Raw genomic sequence first — 24,351 nt, 5'->3', positions numbered from 1 at the left:
AGGCAAATCCTTTTCATTTCCAGCATAAATGACATTCTATCTGTTTCCCTATCAAATATATATATTTTTCTCGCCCATTTTCCTTGGGGGACACAGACCTTGGGTATAGCTCAGCTCCCTAGGAGGCGTGACACTAAGTAAAACTGTTAAGCCCCTCCTCCATCAGCTATACCCTCAGCCTGGAGATAGAGGCTACCAGTTTTAGCTTAGTGTCCAAGGAGGCAAGACACTCCCTGCTACTGCAGGGCTGTTTTCTCCTTGTTGTAATTTTTTCTCTAATTTGTTATTTTATTTTTGTTTTTTCCTAGGGATACCAGAGACGCATTGGCCTCTCTGCTCTCCCGGGGTGAGCTGCGCCAGTGCCAACTATCTGCACTGCTGCCTCCCCCACAGAAGCAATAGGGGATCTGGGCAGCAATGGCTCCCCTACATCCCGCCAGCTAGGGGGTCGCCCAGCACGCAAAGCCCCTCTCCCAGCTTCCTGCCACTGCGGTGCCAGTAGCTGAAGGGGCGACCCTGCTGGAAGGAACTGAGGGTGAAGACAGGTAAGATGGCTTTTCCAGCCCATACCCTGTCCCTATTTGCACTGGGTTTGGGGGGGCACCCGTGGTCGTCATTTGAGCGCTCTGTAGATCTCCCCATCTGCGGCTGCTTCCGCTCCCCAATGGCTGATTCCCCACGCTGTTTATAGGGCCCGGATTACTCTCCTGACATCCTTCTCCCTCCCCGCCGCCGCCGCTCCGTGCGTGATCAGGGGGCGGGGCTTAGGCCCGACATCGGCGGTTCGGGCTCGACGGGGGACATTGTGACAGGGGAGGCTCGGTGAGGTCACCCACCTGCATATCGCCGCGCACTTGGGCCTGCGGGCCTTATTCTACGGACAAAGGTTTTCGTTTTTCACGCTCCTGCAAAACCTGAGAGTCACGGCAGCAGGGGGCGTGCTTTTTTTCGCGCGCGCGCGCGCGTCATTGGGGGCGGAGTTACGTTCTCCTTCACAGGAGACATTCAAACGTGTAGGGGGCGGAGCTTCTTCCCGCGCCTCTGCTGAGGTTTTTTGCCGCGCTTCCTCACTCCGTTCTGGAAGCTGAGCCACGTGGGAGACTCCTGGTGCATAGATTGCGTTTCTGGGACGCACGCTCTCTGCTGTTGCTGCCTTTCTGCAGCTGTTGATCTGGACTTCACTCCTGACGTTCTTCTGACACTGGTAGGACAGTTAACCCTCTCCTAACCCTCCTGGTCATAGCTGCTGCAACCCCTTGTGGTCTCTGTATCAGGGTACGACCACTTTTTTCAACATGTCAGATCCCACGGGTGCCCCCAAACCCTGGTACCATGCCTGTACCGCCTGCAAGGAACTTTTTCCGCATGGGCAATCTGAGCCGCATTGCCTTGCATGTCAGGCCCCGGTGCAGGGCCCGCTTTCTGCTGCGCCCCCCGGTGCCTCTGAACCCCCTGACTGGGCTAGGTCTCTGTCTCAGGCGGTGGAAAGCCTTACACACGTAGTGGGCCGTCTCGTGGATAGACCGCCTCTCCCGCAGGCTGCCACAATCCCTGTCGCACCCGCTGGGACTACCGTTTCTGCCGCCCCCACTGATTCCCTGCCTCCCAGCGAATCTTCCAGGGCCCGGCATATTCAGAAACGTTCAAGGGTTGAGCGCACATCTTCTCCAGATGCTTCGCTCTCCGCCATGCGTGCGAGCTCAGTCAAGCCTATCCTCTCAAAGGGATACGCCTTCTGAGGGAGAACTGGCGGATTCGGACGTGGACATGGACTCAGAGCTTCCGTCCAAATTGGCGTCCGCGGTGGGGCATCTTATCACTAGCATCCGTGATACCTTTCACATACACGATGACCCCCCCAGCTCTGAACAGGCCGGCGTGTCCTTTCTTCGCCCCAGACAGGCCTCCAAGGTCTTTCCCATCCACGCTGATTTTTCTTCTGTGGTGTCCAAGGCTTGGACCCGGCCTAACGTCCGCTTTGTTACACCCAAAAAGCTGGACATTTGTTATCCCTTTCCAGCGGATTCTGTGACCACGTGGACGTCCCCGCCTAAGGTTGATCCTCCCGTGGCTCGCCTGTCCAAAAGCACTACTATTCCTGTACAAGACGGATCTTCCCTCCAGTCTGCTGAGGACCGTCGTACGGAATCCCTCTCCAAGGCCATATTTACTGCCTCTGGTTCGGCCCTTAGACCGGTCTTTGCCTCCGCCTGGGCTGGTAAAGCGGTCTCTGAATGGGGTTTGCAACTGGAACGGGAGTTAGGGTCGGACGTCCCTCTACAGGACCTCCGTTCCTTAGCCCAACTAATTGTCCAGGCCGGAAAATTTGTCTGTGAGGCCTCTCTTGATGCGGGTGCCCTCATTGCCCGTTCCTCTGCCCTGGCAGTTTCTGTCAGGAGGGAACTCTGGCTGAAGGTTTGGGCGGCGGACGCCGCTTCCAAACGCTCTTTGGCTGGCCTACCATTCACGGGTTCCCGCTTGTTCGGAACCCGTCTGGACGAACTTATATCTGAGGCCACGGGTGGGAAGAGTACTCACCTCCCCCAGTCCAGGCCGAGGGGCGCCCCCCGTGGTCGCGCTGGTTCGTCCCGTTTTCGGTCCTTTCGCAAGCCCACCGGGTCTAGACCCGCGGCCGGTTCTTCTTCCTCTGGCCCAGCCCAGGATAGACGCAAGAAGCCGTTTTTTCGGACGCAATCTACCTGGCGCAAGCCCCAGCCCACACGGGCTCCCACAGGCCAGCAGCCCTCTGCCTGAAGGTGCGCCCCCACCCACCCGGGTGGGGGGCCGCCTTCTACTGTTCAGGAACGTATGGCGGGCCCACATCTCAGACGCATGGGCGCTCGAGATTGTATCTTGCGGATACAAGATCGAATTTGCGTCCATTCCGCCAGACCGTTTCTTCCGGTCCCGTCCTCCGCGGGATCCCGTACGAGCGGCCGCCTTCTTCACGGCCATTCGCTCTCTAATGGACAAGGGTGTCGTCGCCCCCGTGCCTCCGACGGAAAGGTTCAGGGGGTTCTACTCGAACCTCTTTGTGGTTCCCAAGAAGGAAGGCTCAGTGCGACCGATCTTGGACCTAAAGCGCCTGAACCGTTTTCTCCGACTGCAGAGATTCCGGATGGAGTCTCTCAGGTCCGCAGTGGCCTCCCTGGAAAGAGGGGATTTCATGGCCTCAATCGACGTTCAGGATGCATATCTCCACGTTCCGGTTGCTCCATGTCATCACCGCTTCCTGCGCTTCGCGGTGGGGGACGATCACTTCCAATTCGTCGCCCTTCCCTTTGGTCTGGCGACGGCTCCTCGAGTATTCACCAAGGTCCTGGCCCCTGTCTTGGCCCTTCTGCGTTCAAGAAGTGTTTTTCTTCTCCCTTACTTGGACGACATCTTGGTCAAGGCACCCTCCTTCTCTCAGGCATCCGGCAGTGTGGGACTCACTCTGGAGACCCTGACGCGGTTCGGTTGGATCATCAACCACCCCAAGTCTTCTCTTACCCCCTCCAGACGGCTGATCTTCCTGGGGATGCTCCTGGATACGGAGTTGGCGGAGGTCCGCCTCCCGTCGGACAAGCGTCTGGCCCTTTGCGGGTCTGTTCGCAGTCTCCTCCGTCATCACCGCCCTTCCCTCAGATCCAGCATGCGGTTGTTGGGGAAGATGGTTGCCTGTTTCGAAGCGGTGCCGTTCGCACAATTCCGATCCCGCACCTTTCAGAGGGCAATTCTGTCGGCCTGGGACAAATCACCGAGGAGTCTGGACAGGACCTTTCTTCTGCCTCCCCTGGCTCGGGCTTCCCTCAGCTGGTGGTTGCATATCCCTCTACGGGGGAGGTCCTTCCTCCCACTGAACTGGCTGGTGATTACCACCGATGCCAGCTTACGGGGGTGGGGGGGGGGTTTTCCCTCCCCGGTCCGTCCAGGGCGTTTGGTCTCTATCGGAGTCCAGACTTCCAATCAATATTCTGGAACTGAGGGCGATTCTTCTGTCCCTCAGACACTGGACCCATCTACTGAGGGGCCACCCTGTTCGGATCCAATCGGACAATGCCACGGCTGTGGCATACATAAACCATCAGGGAGGCACTCGCAGCGATGCAAGAGGTGACCCTCATTCTCCTCTGGGCGGAGGCGCATGTGCCGGCCTTATCCGCGATTTACATCCCGGGGGTGGACAACTGGGTGGCGGATTTCCTGAGCCGGTCCACCATCGACCCGGGAGAATGGTCCCTGCACCCAGAGGTGTTCGAAGCCCTTTGTCTTCGCTGGGGTCGCCCCGACGTGGACCTCATGGCTTCCAAATTCAACCACAAGGTCCCCCGATACCTGGCCAGGGCACGGGACCCGAAGGCGTACGGCGCCGACGCGCTCGTCCTTCCGTGGCGCGAATTCTCCCTTCTGTACGTCTTTCCTCCTTTCCCCCTCCTGCCACGGGTTCTTCGGAGGATCACGGCAGAGGGCGTTCCCGCGATTCTGATCGCCCCGGATTGGCCCCGCCGGTCTTGGTACGCCGACCTAATGTTGCTGTTGGCAGACGCACCGTGGCCACTGCCCTCCAGGGAAGACCTTCTCTCTCAGGGACCGATCTTCCACGAGCATTTAGGCTCGCTACGTTTGACGGCGTGGCTATTGAGACCGCCGTCTTAACGCGACGGGGTTTCTCCGCGGACGTAGTCCGCACCATGATCCGTGCTCGTAAGCCCGTGTCCTCTCGGATCTACTATCGGGTTTGGAGGTCCTATCTGGGGTTCTGTGAGTCCCGGAGCATCCCACCTCTCCGGTTTTCTCTTCCCACGATCCTGTCCTTCCTCCAGTCGGGTCTGGACCTGGGGCTGAGCCTCAGTTCTCTGAAGGGACAGATTTCGGCGCTGTCTATTCTTCTCCAGCGTCCCCTGGCCCCTCTGGGGCCAATTAAGACCTTCTTACAAGGGGTGGCTCACTCTGTTCCGCCGTACCGCCCTCCAGTTCCATCCTGGGACCTGAATGTGGTGCTCTCGGCGCTCCAATCAGCCCCCTTCGAGCCTTTACGGGAGGTCTCCCTTCGCCTTCTGTCCTGCAAGGTCATTTTTCTTGTGGCCATCACATCTCTCCGACGGGTGTCGGAGTTAGCGGCTCTTTCTTGCTCCGAACCTTTCCTGATCTTCCACCAGGATAAGGTTGTGCTTCGGCCTGTCCCGTCCTTCCTGCCAAAGGTGGTCTCCGCCTTTCACATCAATGAGGACATCGTCCTTCCGTCGCTCTGTCCCTCTCCTTCCCACCCCAGAGAACGGGAACTGCACCGTCTGGATGTGGTCAGGGCGTTGAAGATTTATCTGGAGGTCACCGGATCCTTTCGGCGCACGGACTCCCTGTTTGTGGTTCCGGAGGGTTCGCGCAAGGGTTTGGCGGTCTCCAAGGTGGCTATTGCCCGTTTCATTAAACTGGCGGTGTCTGAGGCTTATCGAGCCAAGGGTAGAGCTCCGCCTTTCAGCGTCACTGCTCATTCCACCAGAGCAGTCGGAGCTTCCTGGGCGCAGAGGCATCGGGCCTCGGCTGAACAGTTGTGCAAAGCAGCCACTTGGTCCTCTCTGCACACTTTCACAAGGTTCTATAGAGTGCATACGCATGCATCAGCGGATGCTGCTTTGGGCCGCCTGGTTTTGCAGGCAGCGGTTTCCTGATGCTCCGGTGGTGGTCCGCCTTGGGTTTGTGGTCCCTCCCTTCTTGGACTGCTCTTGAACGTCCCAAGGTCTGTGTCCCCCAAGGAAAATGGGCGAGAAAAGGAGATTTTTGTATAACTTACCAGTTAAATCTCTTTCTCGCTCTTCCTTGGGGGACACAGCACCCACCCTTCTGTGTTTTGTTACAGGGTTATGGTCTGGCGCCCCGTTGGGTTGCTGGCTGGTTGTTTCCGTTATTGGTTGTTATCCTTTCACTACTTGGACACGCAACTGGTAGCCTCTATCTCCAGGCTGAGGGTATAGCTGATGGAGGAGGGGCTTAACAGTTTTACTTAGTGTCACGCCTCCTAGGGAGCTGAGCTATACCCAAGGTCTGTGTCCCCCAAGGAAGAGCGAGAAAGAGATTTAACTGGTAAGTTATACAAAAATCTCCTTTTTTCACTAGTGATGAAAAATCCAGGTATCCAGCACATGTGTCTGACACGCTCGAAACGTGTAAGTGGAAATATGTTTTTAACCTTATTTTCCATGGATTAAATAAAGGAACTTTGACACTTTACAAGTGCTGGATTCCTGGATTTTTCAGGGAATGGTTACTTCAGGTCACCACCCCTGTATGTATGCTTGCAGTGTGGATGATTGGAAGCGTCAGGCGTTCAAGGTGAGTAGTTCTATATATTTCTATATTTGAAATGTTCTGATGCCTGTGAATGAGTTTGTGGAAACCCCATTCACATGCATGGCATGCAGATTTTTTACATGGGTACATATGGAATCTGAGACGTGAACGTACCTTATTTTCATCACTGTTTATAATGGATGGATTTGCACGCCTTCTGTGGAAAAAGGGGGGAGACAGCTGCAAGCTTGTGATGGCAGGATAGCGTTCTAAAAAGGAACGTGTAATCAGAAAATGTAAAAAATCTACAATGAGAGAAAATGAAAAACAGAAAAAGAAATGTATCACTATCTATCTGGTTTTAACTGGCAGAAATAAAATGGATGGCACATTCCATTTAAAGGTGTTTTCAGGGACTTGGATATTGATGGCCTGTCCTCAGGAGCCGGCGTGGGTCAGACACCCAGAACCACCACTGATCAGATGTTTTGGAAGCTGGTATCTCCAGAAATTATATAGTGGATGGAAGGCTCCTTTCACTATGTTGTTTCTAAGTACTGGAAAACCCCTTTAAAAGCACTTGAATGGAAATAGATGATGCACTAAACTTCACTCTGGTTTTGAGACAAAATGTCATGTTTCCTAAAATGTAGACGTGAATACCAAGATCTTCTGGTCACAGTTTAATGGCAGATTACTGAGGAAACCTCATCTCCATTTGTTTCAGGCTTTAAAGAACAGCACAGAAGTGGAAATAGTAGACCAGAAAATAAGGAAAAAAGTGGATCCCAAAAAATGGCCAATTCCAGCTCAAGAACTTAAGCACACAGACTTTTCTAGGTTCATCAATTGTCCTGAATTTATACCTGGAAAGCTGCAGGTGTATAGCACAGGTATGCATTTTATTTAGCTGTATTTATTTGTGAAGAAATGAGCATTGTAGAACAGAGGCCCTCACTCTTTGGGCGAGCCCTGATCTCTGGGACTGCAGGAAGAGCAGTGCCTTTCTAGTGCCACTACAACTGAACAGGGCTCAGTGCAGCCATGCAAAATATCAATTTTAACGATGCAGCCAGGCACCAAATTTCTTGCTCGTGTTATTGAGGGACACAGAAAAACCTGGTCATAGCTTCTGCCACTAGCAGGCGACATAAAATGAAGAAGTGGTAGCTTCTCCTGAAGACACTGAGCTAATCCATTCGGTTAGTGGAGTAATTGTGCAGTCACTAGATGGTGTATCTGACAAACCTATGCAATTCTATCATGCACCAGGCAGCTGCATTACTCACTTCAGTAGGTGGAGTATTTGCACCGTCTCCGGAGGCAGCATCTGACAATCAAACGGAATTCCGTTGCTTACCAGGCGGGTGCGTTTTTTTTTCCCTTCAGTTGGCAGGGTAATTGCGCTATTGCTATTTTGTTTTATCTGACAAACATACCCAGCTGTGGCATGTACCAGACAGTTGCTTTTCCTTCCTCATTGGGCAGAATTCATGTACTGTCACTAGATACTGTATCTGGCAGGTCTACAGTCCTTACATGTACCAGTCAAATTGTATTACCCCTTTCACTAGAGGCTTGTTGTTGTCAATGACCTTTTTCTTTTACATAAATGGGGTAATGGGACTACCAGTAGCTGCTGTCTGTTAAGTGCTCCAGGCAGACACACTTCTGTTATTCAGGTCCTTCTAAAAAAATTTGCATATTGTGATAAAGTTCATTATTTTCTGTAATGTACTGATAAACATTAGATTTTCATATATTTTTGATTCATTACACACCAACTGAAGTAGTTCAAGCCTTTTATTGATTTTGGCATACAGCTCATGAAAACCCAAATTTCCTATCTAAAAAAATTAGCATATTTCATCCGACCAATAAAAGAAAAGTGTTTTTAATACAAAAAAGTCAACCTTCAAATAATTATGTTCAGTTATGCAATCAATACTTTTGCAGAAATGACTGCTTCAATGCGGCGTGGCATGGAGGCAATCAGCCTGTGGCACTGCTGAGGTGTTATGGAGGCCCAGGATGCTTCGATAGCGGCCTTAAGCTCATCCAGGGTGTTGGGTCTTGCGGCTCTCAACTTTCTCTTCCCAATATCCCACAGATTCTCTATGGGGTTCAGGTCAGGAGAGTTGGAAGGCCAATTGAGCACAGTAATACCATGGTCAGTAAACCATTTACCAGTGGTTTTGGCACTGTGAGCAGGTGCCAGGTCGTGCTGAAAAATGAAATCTTCATCTCCATAAAGCTTTTCAGCAGATGGAAGCATGAAGTGCTCCAAAATCTCCTGATAGCTAGCTGCATTGACCCTGCCCTTGATAAAACACAGTGGACCAACACCAGCAGCTGACATGGCACCCCTGACCATCACTGACTGTGGGTACTTGACACTGGACTTCAGGCATTTTGGCATTTCCCTCTCCCCAGTCTTCCTCCAGACTCTGGCACCTTGATTTCCGAATGACATGCAAAATTTGCTTTCATCCGAAAAAAGTACTTTGGACCACTGAGCAACAGTCCAGTGCTGCTTCTCTGTAGCCCAGGTCAGGCGCTTCTGCCGCTGTTTCTGGTTCAAAAGTGGCTTGACCTGGGGAATGCGGCACCTGTAGCCCATTTCCTGCACACGCCTGTACACGGTGGCTCTGGATGTTTCTACTCCAGACTCAGTCCACTGCTTCCGCAGGTCCCCCAAGGTCTGGAATCGGTCGTTCTCCACAATCTTCCTCAGGGTCCGGTCACCTCTTCTCGTTGTGCAGCGTTTTCTGCCACACTTTTTCCTTCCCACAGACTTCCCACTGAGGTGCCTTGATACAGCACTCTGGGAACAGCCTATTCGTTCAGAAATTTCATTCTGTGTCTTACCCTCTTGCTTGAGGGTGTCAATGATGGCCTTCTGGACAGCAGTCAGGTCGGCAGTCTTACCCATGATTGCGGTTTTGAGTAATGAACCAGGCTGGGAGTTTTTAAAAGCCTCAGGAATCTTTTGCAGGTGTTTAGAGTTAATTAGTTGATTCAGATTATTAGGTTAATAGCTCGTTTAGAGAACCTTTTCATGATATGCTAATTTTTTTAGATCGGAATTTTGGGTTTTCATGAGCTGTATGCCAAAATCATCAATATTAAAACAATAAAAGGCTTGAACTACTTCAGTTGGTGTGTAATGAATCTAAAATATATGAAAGTCTAATGTTTATCAGTACATTACAGAAAATAATGAACTTTATCACAATATGCTAATTTTTTTAGAAGGACCTGTAGGTGGTGTCTTGTGCTGATTCCAGGTGCCATATTTGGCATGACAACACCTCTACTGCATGCACCTGTCAGCCATTTCCCCCCTTCTGTGGGTTAGGTAATGGTGCCATGTCTTGTCCATTTGTGTTACCTAGTTTCTGATATCCGTAAGCTGTCTGCAGTCAACAGACCAACGCTTTAGCCCTTTAAATGGCGTGGTTACTTGCAGCATGCTAGTCTCAGTATCTATTATGTCTGCAGCTAGCAAGGCATGGTGTTTTCCTTGTCTAATACCGGGAGCTAAGCAGGCTTAAAGGTGTTTTCCGAGACTTAAAAAGGCGTCAGTGTTTTCTCAAATAGCTGATCTGCGGGGGTCCTGGGTGTCGGACCCTCACCGATCAAATACTGATGACCTATCAATAGGTCATCGTTATTTAAATTTTAGAAAACCCTTTTAACCCCTTCAGGATGAAGCCCATTTTAGTTTTTTCCTCCCCACATTCAAAGAACCATAACTTTTAATTTTCACATAGTTATATGGGGACTTATTTTTGCGGAACAAGTTGTATTTTATTATTTTTAATGGCACGATTTTATTTATACCATTTTGTGTTGGAAAACGGCAAAAAAATTATTTGTGGTATTGCTTGCTATGATAAACTGTCATGTATGTGTATGTTATTTTGATTTGTTTACTTAAAAAAAAAAATCTAATTGCAAATAGGATCTGCTCCTAATTCTCCAAGAAAGGGAAGTCCTCTATTTCAGAGAACAGTTAACGAACCAAGCAATTTACAAACCATGCCGAAAGGTTTGTCTGCAAGTTTACCAGAGTTAGATTCTGAGCCATGGATTGAGGTGAAAAGGAGGCATAGAGCATCTCCAGTAAAACCAAAGGTATGCTACAAAAACAGACAGGACGTCACCCTCAAGCAGTGTTTTAAGGCAAAATTGTTAAAGGGTTTCTGCCACCTGAAAAATGGGTATTAAGCTGGCTGACAGTAGCGATGTGCTAATGACAGCTGAACAGAACTAGATTAGTGCCATCTCACTGCCTGCCGCCGTTATTGAGAAAAACAAACTTTTATAATATGCGAATTATCTGTTTGCCCACCTCTTTCCACGCCCTTCTCTTGATTGACAGGGCCAGGGCATCCCTGCTCTCCTCCCGCCAGCCGTGTCTGCAGTGTAAATCTCGCGCCTTTGGAGGTTGCTGGCTTCCTCACTGCGCCAAATACTGAACGGCGCAAGATTTACACTGCATACATGGCCGAAACTCTTTAATAAATATAATGGGAGAGTTTCACTAAAAGCAAAGGTGACATAAGGAATGGAAAAGTGTATAACATCTAGCAAGATGCACCAAATCGATCATGAGCCACTGTGATAACCTCTTCTGGCTGCCTGTTCGAAGTTATCAAAATTAAAAAAAAAAGGCCCAAGTGGCACATCACTGGGTCACATGCTGCTTAGGGACACATCACCCCAGCGGCCAGTCATTGGCTGCAGTGGCACACGTGACCCCCGTCCATGCTGGAAGTTTACAAACTGAGAAAGGAGCAGAAATGCAGCTGTGGACTGAAGGAATCAAAATCAAGAAGCGGGGAGCAGGTAAGTGAGCTACCCTCCACAGGTTTCAGGGGTGCCAAAAAGTGTTAGAAATCTGGAGAACTAATTGAAAATCTGTATCTGCTCTACTGCTTCACAGGTCTCTGTTAGGCTATGACCATGCAGCGTTGTCTTAGATGTGACATGGCCACACTGCTTATTAAACTAATTAGGACTGCACTGTTTCATTGGGTGCGTGGTTAATGGCCATGCATTATTGAGGCTGCTGTGCTCCCTTTTAAAGGAGTTATCAGGTAATATTTATTGATGACCTATCCTCAGTCTAGGTAATCAGTATCGGATTGGCAGGGGTGGGCTGTTGGAAGAAGCCAGGTGCCCAGTGAGCTCCGTGGCCTCTTCCTAAGCCATGTGATGGCACCGTACATTGTCACATGGCCTAGTTGCAGCTCAGCCCCATAGAAGTTAACGAGGCTGAGCTGCAATACCAAGCACAACCACTGTACTATCTACAGCGCTGTGCTTGGATAGCTGACAGGAGCTGGCTACGCTCCCCCTGCGCTCCGGGGGCGTGGCAGCTCCCTGAAACAGCTGGTCGGTGGGGGTGCCAAGACTCGGACCTCTGCCGATCTGATAATGATGACCTATCATTGGATAACCTCTATAACAATGCAGACTGACTAAACAGTGTGATCTTAATAAGTTTCATTAGAGCCCATTGCGCTGTGGTTGTCCCCTTACTGTCTTGCAGTAATGACTACTCACACATGTCTGCTGCAGCCTATCAGCAGACAGTGATTGGCTGCGCTGGTGACATTCAAGTGGCCGCAACATCATTAGTGCGGGACAGCAAGAGAGACCAGCAGAGAACCAGAGTAGCGGGATGTTCTGGGTGAATGTATTTATTTTGTTATAACAGTATTTCGAGATCCCTTCTGTTTGTGCATGCTGTATATGAGAGACGGCTAATCTGCCCAACCAACAACAAAAAGTTGCCAAATTGTAGTGTTATTCCTCATACACACTTGATAGCTTACCTGTATTCTGAAAAGTCTCCTAAAAAAATAGATGGCAGTAGAGCCATGCATGCCTTCCCTGCCATGTAGAAATTCTCACAATTTTAACTTTGACAACACCTTTAATACCATTTCTATAGAAACCTATGTGTATAAGTAGAAATCTGTGTCTGTGTGTCTCTCTTGCTCTCTCTTGCTCACTCACTCGCTCTCGCTGTCTGGCTTGAGCTCTGTGTGTGTGTGTGTGTGTATATAATATATATTTATTTATATATATTTATATTTAATGATGCAGCCCTTGAATGAATTATTGTGCTTGAATATGCTATTATTCCTAGCATAAGCCTTCTTTGATAATTGAATAATTATAATCTTTGATGCCTTTAACTCCGGGTTCTTCTGGGGAAGCCTGAAAAGCCATGTCCAGTCAGTAGCCATATCTTATAGGCAAATGTGACTTTATCGTTGGATGCAGGTGGAATGTTCTCAAGTGACGCCCAAACCCCAAGCAACTGAAGAAGTTGAGCAAGAAGAACTTGACTTCATGTTTGACGAGGAGATGGAGCCTTTACAGGGTCGCAAAAACAACTTCACAGATTGGTCTGATGATGATTCGGATTATGAAATTGATGATCAAGATGTTAATAAAATCCTTATTGTAACACAGACCCCTCCTTATATGAAAAAACATCCAGGAGGAGATCGCACTGGAAATCATGTGTCTAGAGCCAAAATGACCTCAGAACTAGCAAAGGTTATAAACGATGGTCTTTATTATTACGAGAAGGACTTATGGACTGTAGATGATGGAGATCACCTAGTAACAAAGGTAATGAGCATGTGGAAATGCCACCACCCACCGACCATGTTATCTCTAGGACACTGACTGCATTGTTTTGAACATTTTCCTGAAGATGGATGTATATTTATTTGCTGACACATTTTTCTCAAAGTATCATTGACTGAATGTGTACCTCTGGCCAATAATATATTCATTGTTTGCCCCCATTCACTTCATTCTCTGTTGCTGTCCTGCTGTGATGACTTTGTAGCCGCCTGCACGTTACCAGTGCTGTCAGGCACTGTCCGCTGACTGGCTGCAGTAGACATGTGCGCCAGCAGCAGAGGGGGGCACCGGAGCAGATGAAGAGCTTAAGAGGAATTCCTGGTTGTTTCCTGGTTGTTTCAAATTCACAGTAGTTGCAAACGGTCAAATCATTCCCTCCTTCTAGTGAAACGGCCATGCTACTTGGTGTCCATTCACATCAATGGGAGCAGCACTGCTGTAACCATCTCCATTTGCTAAAGGAGCTGTGTAGTTCCAGAGATACTGCAGTACAGATGATCAGCAAAGAGGGGGCACCAGTATGAAAGTATCGGAAAACCCCTCTAAAGATTGTTACCTGACAAAATTAAAGCTTTTATTGCAGTACCTTGTACAGCTTCATCTCATATTCTTTTTTTCTTATCCACAATTCAGCAGGACATAGAACATTTCAAGAAACTGAATTTCATCAGTAAAGAAGAATTTGACAGTCTTGCACCAGAAACACTGACTGGTCCAGAGGTCGAGCAATCCCCACCAAATATTCCTGCTTTTCCTGAAGGTATTCTATAGTTCTGCCTGCTTTTTATATATTTTTTTTTAACGGTTTCAAGATCGGCCATTTACCTCCCTTCCTTATAGGACACACTTTTAATTATTGTTTAATTATTAATTTAAATAATTACTAGTTTTGGTCTGGATTTTGAAACTGCATATAAAAAAAACTATGTAAAAAAACAAAAACTAGTTCCTCCCTCATGACACGACCACTGGGGATTGTACCTCTTGACCTTCTTGAGACAGGAAACAGATGTTAAAGGGCCCTTCCACCATCCGTTGTTTTTCCCCCCTCGCCTATGACAGCACCCATGGATAGCATCCGCCCCCTTCCTCAGGACAGGAAACAGGAAGCACAGCCTCTTCAAAAGGGAGGTACAACCCCCATCATGCCAGTTCTGTTTCCTGTCCTAAGGGACAGGGTGGATGCACAGCTGTAAAGAGTAGAGCTGCGGGAGCCCCTTGGTTGATACCCGTAGGAGGAGGGCCTACCCGAGCGGCGTAAGTCTTCCTCGGAAGCCGCTGCTGAAGTCTGGCCTCTTTGGACTCCCTCTCGTCCGGTCACTCCCCCGTCGGGGCTGCTTCGGCGTCCCCGGCCTGGCGAACCTCTGCGGCCGTGCCGTATGTTCGGCTGCGGCTGGCGTTCGCGCGCGACGCGATTATTTCCGGGTAGGTCGGGCCGGCGCTGACGTCATCGATGGGCGCCGGATCTGGGCTTCCGGCTTTTGGCAGTGGGAGGAGGCGGGCCTTGGACCGGAAGGGGAGGGTGCCGGCGCGCGCCCGGCAAGTTCAAAAACCAGCCAGCTCTCACTGCAGGCTGGTGTTTTGGCCTGCAGTGAACTCCATAGATGAGAGCCAGTGGCAGAAAATGGAGCCCACACAGCGCGCAGAACCCACTGAAACCACCAACGAATCCTCGGTACCGGTGGGGGTAAGAGGGGCGAATGCCCTGCATTTTCCATTTATCTCAGTACCTGATGGTTGTCTTTGCTTTATGTGTTTAGACTTCTAAAGAGAGAAGGGGGTCAAGATCCAAGGAGCGGGGCTGTGCTATTTGCAAGAGGAAGCTACCGTCCGGTTGGGGCAAACCTGCATGTCAGGCCTGCGTTGGCAAATTATTGGAGGATGAGGCCCCCTCTCTTATCAAGCCTAAAGAGGATTATCAAGGATGAAGTCAGAGAAACAGTTAAAGAATCCTTGAGTAATCTGCTTGAAGATCGCCCTAGTACTTCCGCCGCGGTCTCTATTCCCGCTTCAAGCGATCAGGAGCTGTTATCCGGGTTAGAGGAGGAGGGAGAACTTCCATCCTCGGATCATTCACAGGACGAGCAGCTGGCGGGGAAACCCTTGTTCCTCCCAGAGAACATTAATGCTCTAGTCGGGATTGTCAGGGCAACTATGGGGCTTGATGATCAAGCAGAACCCCAGTCTATGAGGGATTCCATGTTCGAAGGCCTAGGTCCTAGAAGATTGAAATGTTTTGATGTGCACGAGAATATAACTTCGGTTATTAAGAATGAATGGAGCAGGCCGGACAGAAAATTTTTCGTGCCTTCTGCCTTAAAGAGGAAGTATCCCTTTGAGGACAAAGCCTCTGCTGATTGGGATAGAGCCCCAAAGTTGGATGCTCCGGTAGCAAAGATCTCTAAGAGGGCAGCCCTCCCGTTTGAAGATGCCGGAACTCTTAAAGATGCTATGGACAGAAGAGCAGAGGTCTATTTAAAAAAGAACTGGGAGGCGACGGCTGGTTCTTTTAGACCCGCTATAGCCGCCACTTCTGTGGCCAGGTCCTTAAAGGTCTGGATGAAGGAGATGGAGGAGCAGATGAAAAAAGGGGCGCCCACGGAACAGCTCCTCTCGTCATTTCCAACTCTGTACAGTGCAATTGACTTCCTGGCGGATGCCTCAGTGGACTCCCTGAAGCTGTCAGCAAGAGCCGCAGCTCTTTCAAATTCCGCCCGTCGGGCGATTTGGCTAAAAGACTGGAAGGGAGATGCGGGGTCGAAGGCAAAATTGTGTGCTATCCCCTGTCAGGGTGAATTTCTCTTCGGGCCCACGTTGGATGATCTGCTGGAAAAGGCCTCTGACAGAAAGAAAGGTTTCCCTTCTATTCATCAGCAGCCTCCTAAGAAGCCCTTTCGTTCTCAGTCGGCCACATTTAACTTTAAGAGAAGAGAAACTCCCAGGCAGTCTGGTAATGCGCCTAGAAGGAGCAAGGGTTTCTTTTTTCAGGTGGAGAGGCCTCTAAGAAACCTCCGCAATGACGCCAGATGCCCGGTTGGAGGTCGTCTCTCCCTCTTCGCGGATCAATGGCGGAAGATCTCAAACAGCCCCTGGATCCTCTCAATCATTTCACAGGGCTATTGCCTGAACTTCCTGAGAACTCCTCCAGAAAGGTTTGTTTTGACGGACTATCGCTCCAGCCCAGAGAAGCTAGAAGCATTGCGTCTGGAAGTGGCAGATTTACTAGAGAAAAGGGTCCTGCAGGAGGTTCCAGCTCAAGAGAGGGAGAGGGGCTATTATTCGACACTTTTTCTTGTAAAGAAGCCGAATGGCACCTTCCGAACCATAATAAATCTGAAGCTGCTCAACAAATACCTGGTGTACGAGAGGTTTCGTATGGAGACTATCAGTTCCATAATTCCAAATTTATTCCTAGGCTGCTACATGGCGACCCTGGACCTCAGGGACGCTTATTACCACGTCCCAATCCATCCCAGTCACCAGAAGTACCTGAGAGTAGCAGTTCAGTTCCCGGACAGACTCCTGCACGTTCAGTTTCGGGCCCTGCCGTTTGGGTTGTCTCAGGCACCCAGGCTTTTTACGAAGATTGTAGCAGAGATGATGGCTCATCTGAGGGAGAAGGATCTGATTGTCATCCCCTATCTAGACGATTTCCTCCTTCTCTCTCAGACACCGGGACAATTATCCGAGGGGATTGCCTGGGTCAGGGAGGTGCTGGTAAAGTTGGGTTGGGAGTTAAATCTCCAGAAATCCAATCTCGTACCAAGTCAGATATGCACCTTTCTGGGGCTGCTCCTGGACTCCCAGAAGCAGAGGTGTTTTCTCCCGACACAGAAGGTTTCTCTGTTAGTCTCCAGAGTTCAGGACATTGTGGCTCGCCGTTCTATCTCTCTAAGAGACGCCATGTCAGTTCTGGGCCTAATGACGGCCGCAATCCCGGGGGTGGAATGGGCCCACTTTCACTCGAGGTCTCTTCAGCTGCAGATCCTGGGAGCTTGGGACAAAGATCCCCTATCCTTGGATTCCCTCTTCTACCTGTCAACTCGTACAATAAAAGATTTAGAGTGGTGGACAGAACCTTCCAACCTTCAGAGAGGAGTCCCTTGGTCAAGGCAGGATCCTCTCTCTCTGACTACAGACGCAAGTCCTTGGGGGTGGGGAGCTCACACAGAATCTCTACTTCTGCAGGGACAGTGGGACCAGGAGATAGTTCCCAAATCTCACAACTTCAAGGAACTCCTGGCGATCCTCATGGCCTTGAAGAAGTGCCTCCACCTTTTAAAAGGCAGAAACGTCTTAATCTACTCCGACAACATGACGGCAGTAGCCTATATCAATCGTCAGGGGGGGACGAGATCGCCAGATCTAATGTCCCTCACCAGGGAGATTTTCGAGATAGCAGAGGATTTCCTTCCATCGATCAGGGCGGTACACTTAAAAGGAAAGGAGAATGTGAAGGCAGACTTTCTGAGCAGGCATTGTGTTCGGCAGGGGGAATGGTCCCTAGATCAACAAGTCTTCAACGACATCGTGGCTCTCTGGGGTCTCCCGGTGGTGGATCTCTTTGCCACAAGGGGAAACAGAAGAGTGAAGAGGTTCTACTCTCTATCCCCACTAGAACGGCCCACGGCGGTGGATGCTTTGGCGCAGTCATGGAGAGTGGGCCTCCTGTACGCCTTCCCTCCTATAAAGCTACTCCCGAGAGTCCTGAGGAAGATTCGGGAGGAGAAGGCCCTAGTAATTACTATAGCCCCCTTTTGGCCCAGGAGGGTCTGGTTTTCCTGGCTAAGGAGGATGTCGGTAGCAGACCCCTGGGTACTTCCCGTCTTCCCGGGACTACTAGTTCAGGGACCATTACTTCATCCACAGTTGGAGAGCCTGCACTTGACAGCCTGGCTGTTGAGAGGCAGATCCTAGAGATGAAGGGTCTTTCCGGGGAGGTGATAGACACCCTTTTAGCCAGCAGAAAACCTGTTACCTCAAAGATTTATTTGAGGGTTTGGAGGGCCTTCCTTCGATTTGTAAACATGCCCGTTAATGTCTTGGATCCCCCGGAGTTACCTCTAGTCCTGAGCTTCCTCCAGGAGGGCTGGAATAAAAAGCTGAGGCCCAGTACTTTAAAGGTCCATATCTCTGCCTTAAGTGCTCTCTTTGAATATAGGTTAGCAGACCACCCCTGGATTAAGAGATTTGTAGTTGCAATTTCTAGACTCGCTCCCGTCCAGAAATCCAGAGTTCCCCCCTGGGATTTGAACCTAGTCCTGTCTGCTTTAACCAGAGATCCCTTTGAGCCTATTGAGGACATCTCTGTTAAAATCTTAACCTTTAAATTAGTTTTCTTGCTAGCCATTACTTCTGCTAGAAGAGTGAGTGAGATCTCGGCCCTCTCTATCGAAAAACCATATCTCAATATCTTAGAAGATAGGGTTATTTTATCTCCTGACCCTGCCTTCCTTCCAAAGGTCTCATCATCCTTTAATCGGTCTCAGGATATAGTTTTACCTTCCTTCTGTTCCTCACCCAAGAATCAGAAGGAAAGGGAATTTCATTGCCTTGATGTTAGAAGGTGTCTAATCCAGTACCTTTTGGCCACTCAGGGCTGGAGGTTGTCCTCTAAGCTGGTAGTTTCCTTTCAGGGACAGAAGAAGGGCTCCCCTGCTTCCTCTCAGTCCATAGCCAGGTATATAAAACAAGCCATCTATCTGGCATATTCCTCTAAGGGGTTTCCTCCTCCTGCCGGGTTTGGAGCACACTCAACAAGAGCAGTGTCTACATCCTGGGCAGAAAGAGCTTCCGCTTCTATCGACCAGATTTGCAGAGCAGCTACTTGGAGTTCTGCCCATACCTTCTTTAAGCACTATAGGCTGCAGCTTCCTTCACAGGAGGGTTTGGAATTTGGGCGTAAAGTTCTCCAAGCAGTTGTCCCACCCTAGGTTGATCTCGCCTAGATATCCATGGGTGCTGTCATAGGCGAGGGGGGAAATATAGGATTACACTTACCGGTAATCATTTTTCCTTGAGCCTATGACAGCACCCGCCTAATTCCCTCCCCTACAAAAAAAAATAAAATAAATTATATATATATATATATATAATAATATAAAAAAATAAAAAAAAAAGAGATTTTTAGAATATATAGAGAGATATATGCGTGTGTCTGCACGCAGAGAGGAGCATTTTTGTTCTCTTGTGGTTTTGTGGTGTAGTGTTTTTGTCTCTTTAGTTCTTGGAATAGGACTGGCATGATGGGGGTTGTACCTCCCTTTTGAAGAGGCTGTGCTTCCTGTTTCCTGTCCTGAGGAAGGGGGCGGATGCTATCCATGGGTGCTGTCATAGGCTCAAGGAAAAATGATTACCGGTAAGTGTAATCCTATATTTCTTGTCCCTACGGGGGATTTTGTACAAGAGACTCCAAAGGCCTTCTAAGGCTATGACTGGAATTGTGGTTCTCCTCTCCTTCTAGCTCATGAATAGCTGACTCATCCCTCTGGGTTTGGCCTGTTGCAGCATGCCTTTCTATCCTGTTCCTGAGTAGCCTGCCTAGCACTTTCTGGGCAGAGGTCGACTAGCAGTCCCTAGAATCCATATGGCTGCCTCAGGCCTCTAAGCCTGGCTGGCAAGTGGGTTCTCTGTCGGCCTGGGTTCAGTTGGGGCTGAACTATTCCTTCCTACTCTTTGAGGCCGTGCCAGCAGCTCCCGAAGTCGAGGTCCCCTAACTTGTTTTTGACCCTCACAACTTGGTAGTCAATTATTAGATTATAACAAACTGACTGGGGCGTTCTTGAATATTGGACTAATGCTCTATGTTGCATTATTGCATGCTGATAATACCAGGCTTATACATCAGGCGTTATGATGTGCTTATGTCCATTACTGGGAAGCATGTATTGCTAATATACGTTTAATAAGACTTTAATTCATTTAACAGTCTATGTCTAGAAAGTTTTGTATCCAACCACTATAATGCACAGGTGCCTCACACAGGTTGTATTTACCTTGCACCCTGCTTCTGATGCCTGCAATGCCGCCGCTGCATCTTCCCGTCGCGTGGATCAAAACATCCGGTGGTTGGGGGATGGGTAGCCAGACCATTGAAAGGACTAGCATCACCCGTGATGCTAGGAATGCTGGTTGGATAACCCCTTTAATGCTTTGTGTAGTATTTATATATTGTGGTACGATATCTCATCAGGGGATTTGATCAGTTACCACTTTTTCCTCAGTATTACTTGTGCATTTTTCTTCATGACAGTGGTAAATTTAAGTTGATATGTTTTTACTTTTATTTATAAAAAAAGAATATGTACCCAAATTTTGGAAAAATTCGCAATTTAAAAAAAAATGTCTTTGCTTTTAAGACTGATAGTGATACCTTTTATAAAATAGTTACTTTACGTACCCTATATGTCTACTTTTCTGTATTTTTTTTAAGATGATAAATGGGTTAGGATTTTAGATGCAGTTTTTAAATGCTATATTATACTACATTTGGCCTCATAGGCTTCTGTACATGGCAGACCCCGAGGTTTTTGCTAGGCCTACGGCTGCCATGGCAGACATCGGCCCCCTGTAACTGCAGTGCTGGAGAGACAGAGTGCCCCTCTCTGTGTGTAAGAGAGTTAATGCACTGGCATCAGCATTTACAACGATGGCAGGAGATACTGCACTGATCGGGCACGCACAGCTCCTGTGCCCGCCTGATCATTATGACATAATAGTACGTCAATTTGCAGGAAGTCGTTAGGAGCTTAATGTCTTAAAATACCTATACCTCTGATTAAGTATAGCAGTTTCTGGACAGATGTAGGACTGGTGACCAGGAGATCAGATGAAGATCTATAGTATCAGGGGTTGGATTTGGATTTCCAAATAAGACCTTTTTCATCAAGTGTTTCTCATTCCAAGGTAAAGACCAGGGGTATTGCTAGGGTCTCAAAAGATACAGGGTCCAAGCCCCAATGAGTATGGCCCAGTTCTCTAAATCGACCCTCCCCCTCCTACCCGCACACCGCTTTTTGCTGTACTTGCTATACAGCAGCACATACCTGTCACACCTAGAGCCTCCCAGGTAACGTCTCCTAGGATGTAGATCTTCTGTCATCATCTTCTCTATTTGGTCCATACAATTTCTCTCAGCCGCCTCGTCTCTGCAGTGTGAGACCCAGACATCTTAGCTTGCTCACTTTTCTATAATAATCTCTCAACCTGGAGTCCCAACAGTGTTATCCTGCTGCTCACTGTGCTCCCCAATACCCCCAAATACTATCCTGAAGAAAAATGAGTGCCATACAGATACTCTTCTCAATAGTAATTCCCTTCTAGCATGCCCTCATTAGTAATACTGCCCCCTACAGTGCCCCCAACCAGGATAACGCTCCCCAAGAATGCCCTTATTAGTAGACGAGTCCTCCAGTATTAATAATACCCTCACAGAGCCCCCAGTAGAAATAAGGCCCCCTATTGTTCCCCCAGTGGTAATAAAGCTCTCTCCAGCCCCCTCAGTAGTAATACGGCCCCCCCCATAGTGCTCTCAGTAGCAATAAAGCTGGATCTAGAAGTCCCTCCTATAGAGCCCCCCAAGAGTAATAAGAATGCCTAATGTCCCCTGTATTTATAATACCCCTACAGTGCCCCCAGTATTTATACTGCCCCCCTACTGTTATAATATTCACCCTGAAGTATTTATAATGCCCCCTGTAGTTATATTCCTCCCTCCACCTTACAGTCCCATGTAAATAACATCACTCTCCCCTCCCTTCAGCCCCTCCAACTGTATATAAGAAATGCCTTTGTGCTCATTAAACAGACCTGCTTTACCCCTTCAGCAAGTCTTGGCTCATGTTTGGGGGATGGGTCATCAATATAGAGAAAGTGGAGAACCCCTTTAAATATGAGCAGACACCGGAATTGTGACTGTAGCTCATACATGGAGTATGGATGAATTATGGACTATCCTAAATCATATATTGTCTGTTTAAAACAAATACAGTAGTTTAAAGAGGTTGTCCAGCTTTGTGATATTCTGGTCCCCATTTTGGAAACTTACGGATAGACTGGGTCACGGGTCAATGACTAATCTATTGATGTGGTGTCCCTAAGGCCTTGTGTGCGCCCTGTGGCCATGCTGCCCCACTTTAATGGGTCCGCGATCCAGCCGTTCCACAAAAAGATAGGACCTGTTCTTTCTTTTTGCGGAACGGAAGTACGGGACGAAACCCCACGGAAGTAGGGTTCCGTTCCGTACCATGCCGCATCTCCAGAGTTGCGGACCCATTAAAGTGAATGAGTCCGCATCCGTGATGCGGAATGCACATGGAACGGTGCCCTTGTATTGTGGATCCGCAAAGAATGGAAGATTGCTGAAGGGAGACGGGTAGATGGAATAGAGCGACGGGGGGCAGGTGAGTATGATATTTTTTATTTATTTTTTCCAACAGGTATTATGTACTGGTGCCCACAGCTAAAAGTGTCCCAAAACTGGACAACCTCTTTAAGAGTGTTGTCTGGGATACTGGAATTTTGAAACCTTTGCAGGACTTCAAGCAGATGTCCAGGTAAAATATCAAGTTTGGCATTATGCACCAAAGCCACTAATCATCCAGCATCTCGGACTAATGGAATGTCTAAATGTCCAGTATCTGGATACTTCCAGTGGTAGCATGCACTCTTGGCGCTGAAATTGTTTCTTTAACACGGTCACCATTTTCTGCATTCTTTTTTTTCTTGCTGTTTAGTATCTACTTACCATATTTTCCAGGAAAATACATAGCAGATGTTTGGACATCCTGTATGTAATATTCATCAATACGGATGAGAAATTTCATTATGATAAAAACATTTCATGTGTAGTTTAAAATCAGATAATTGCATTGTACTTTCATATCTACAGTTGTTCCAGAATCACCAGTGTCCCACCCTTCCAGAACACCCAAGACCCCACGTACTCCACGTCTGCTAGATCCTACTAAAACCCCAAGGTTTTACCCTGTTGTGAAAGAAGCCAAATCGATTGATGTCCAGGTAAAATGCATGAAAGCATAGACCTTTTTCTCCATAAGTAAAAACCCTTCCCTTTTTTCTTATGTATCAGAGTTGTTAGGACTTGGGCGGTTTTATGTTGGGGTTTGTCTGAGATCATAAAACATTAGGGTGAAGGCAAGCAATGTGATAATAAAAAAAAAAAATACCTGGCACTTCATGTATTGTCAGCGACAAAACGCCTTATTGCCCAGTTTTGGAAGAGACAGGACATACCTACTAAATTAGATCTGATTGCTAGTGTTGCGGAAATTAGAAGAATGGAGTATCTGACAGCAATTATTAATAACACAGTAGATAAGTTTAATAAGGTTTGGCAACCTTGGGACTCTTTCTTTGATAAGAGCGACTAATATTCTCCTCCCCCTCTTGGTATGTTTATCCTTTTGTGTCTTGTCGCGTCTACTCTCCCTTTTCGTCTTTATAAGTGTGTACTATCATTTTGTTAAGTGAGATTCACCTATACGGTTTCGGGGGCCTATTATGGCTTGTTATGATTGGATGTATGAAGCTGCATTTGTATTCTCACTTCGGTTATCTCATCCATTTAAAATTCCAGATAGTTAATTGTTTACATGAGAAATTGTAAAAATGCACTTTTACTATTGTACTTTTTTCTCTAATAAAAAGACAATTATACAAAAAAAAAAAAAAAATACCAGAACGAATACTCATCTGTTAGATGCGCTGCCGCCCCGTGCTGCCACTCTAGTACTCCCTGTCAGTCTTTGATTACTTGGCTGCAGTGGTGACGTTCCTGTCGATCCATGTGACCGATGCAGCCAATCACTGACCTCAGCTGTCCCAAGCCTTTGGCAATCTAGCTGCTGTGAAATTACAGAATGGTGGTGCTGGAACACCAGTGGATCTAACAGGTGAATATCAATTCTTTTGTTATCACATTGTCTGCCTTCACCCAATTTTATTACGATCTTTAAGCTAGATCCGTCCTACTAAGTCACATGATCTGGCATCTCATTGGTTATTGTAGACTCCAAGAAAGAGGAAGACCCGGCACAGTTCAAATCCACCTGTTGAATTTAATGTTGGTTGGGTAATGGATTCCATGGAACACAGACCAAGAACATCTTCTGTCAGGTAGTGCATGTCTTGCCTGGTAATGGAGTTATGTACTTGTTTGTGTCATGAGTTTTGTTGAAGAATCTTAAATGCTATTTTTAAATTGCCCAGTTTAAAGGGACACTGACAGGCCCAATTAGCATATTTAGGTATATATGTCAGTACAGGTCTTCTAAATTCTATTTAAATCATCTAAGTATCCCCTCTGTCCACCTTATAAATACCGAAATATAAAGTTTTATAACCTGCTTGTCCGGTCACCAATCTGCCCAAGGGGCGGCGTTTCATGTCAAA

The 24,351-nt window shown here is 48.1% G+C and overlaps 1 protein-coding gene across 1 annotated transcript in view; it reads left to right on the top strand.

The window, feature by feature from the left end:
- LARP1B (La ribonucleoprotein 1B) overlaps positions 1-24,351 on the top strand; it is a 68,329-nt gene that overhangs the window by 11,317 nt on the left and 32,661 nt on the right. The window contains exons 9-14 of the mRNA XM_044301076.1: positions 6,998-7,163; positions 10,235-10,407; positions 12,568-12,921; positions 13,573-13,699; positions 22,829-22,959; positions 23,969-24,075. Coding sequence (XP_044157011.1) covers positions 6,998-7,163; positions 10,235-10,407; positions 12,568-12,921; positions 13,573-13,699; positions 22,829-22,959; positions 23,969-24,075 — 1,058 coding nt within the window. The remainder of the gene's footprint in view (positions 1-6,997; positions 7,164-10,234; positions 10,408-12,567; positions 12,922-13,572; positions 13,700-22,828; positions 22,960-23,968; positions 24,076-24,351) is intronic.

This window comes from Bufo gargarizans, chromosome 1, assembly GCF_014858855.1.
Source record: "Bufo gargarizans isolate SCDJY-AF-19 chromosome 1, ASM1485885v1, whole genome shotgun sequence".
Taxonomy (NCBI): domain Eukaryota; kingdom Metazoa; phylum Chordata; class Amphibia; order Anura; family Bufonidae; genus Bufo; species Bufo gargarizans.
This window is presented reverse-complemented; position numbering and strand designations above follow the sequence as displayed.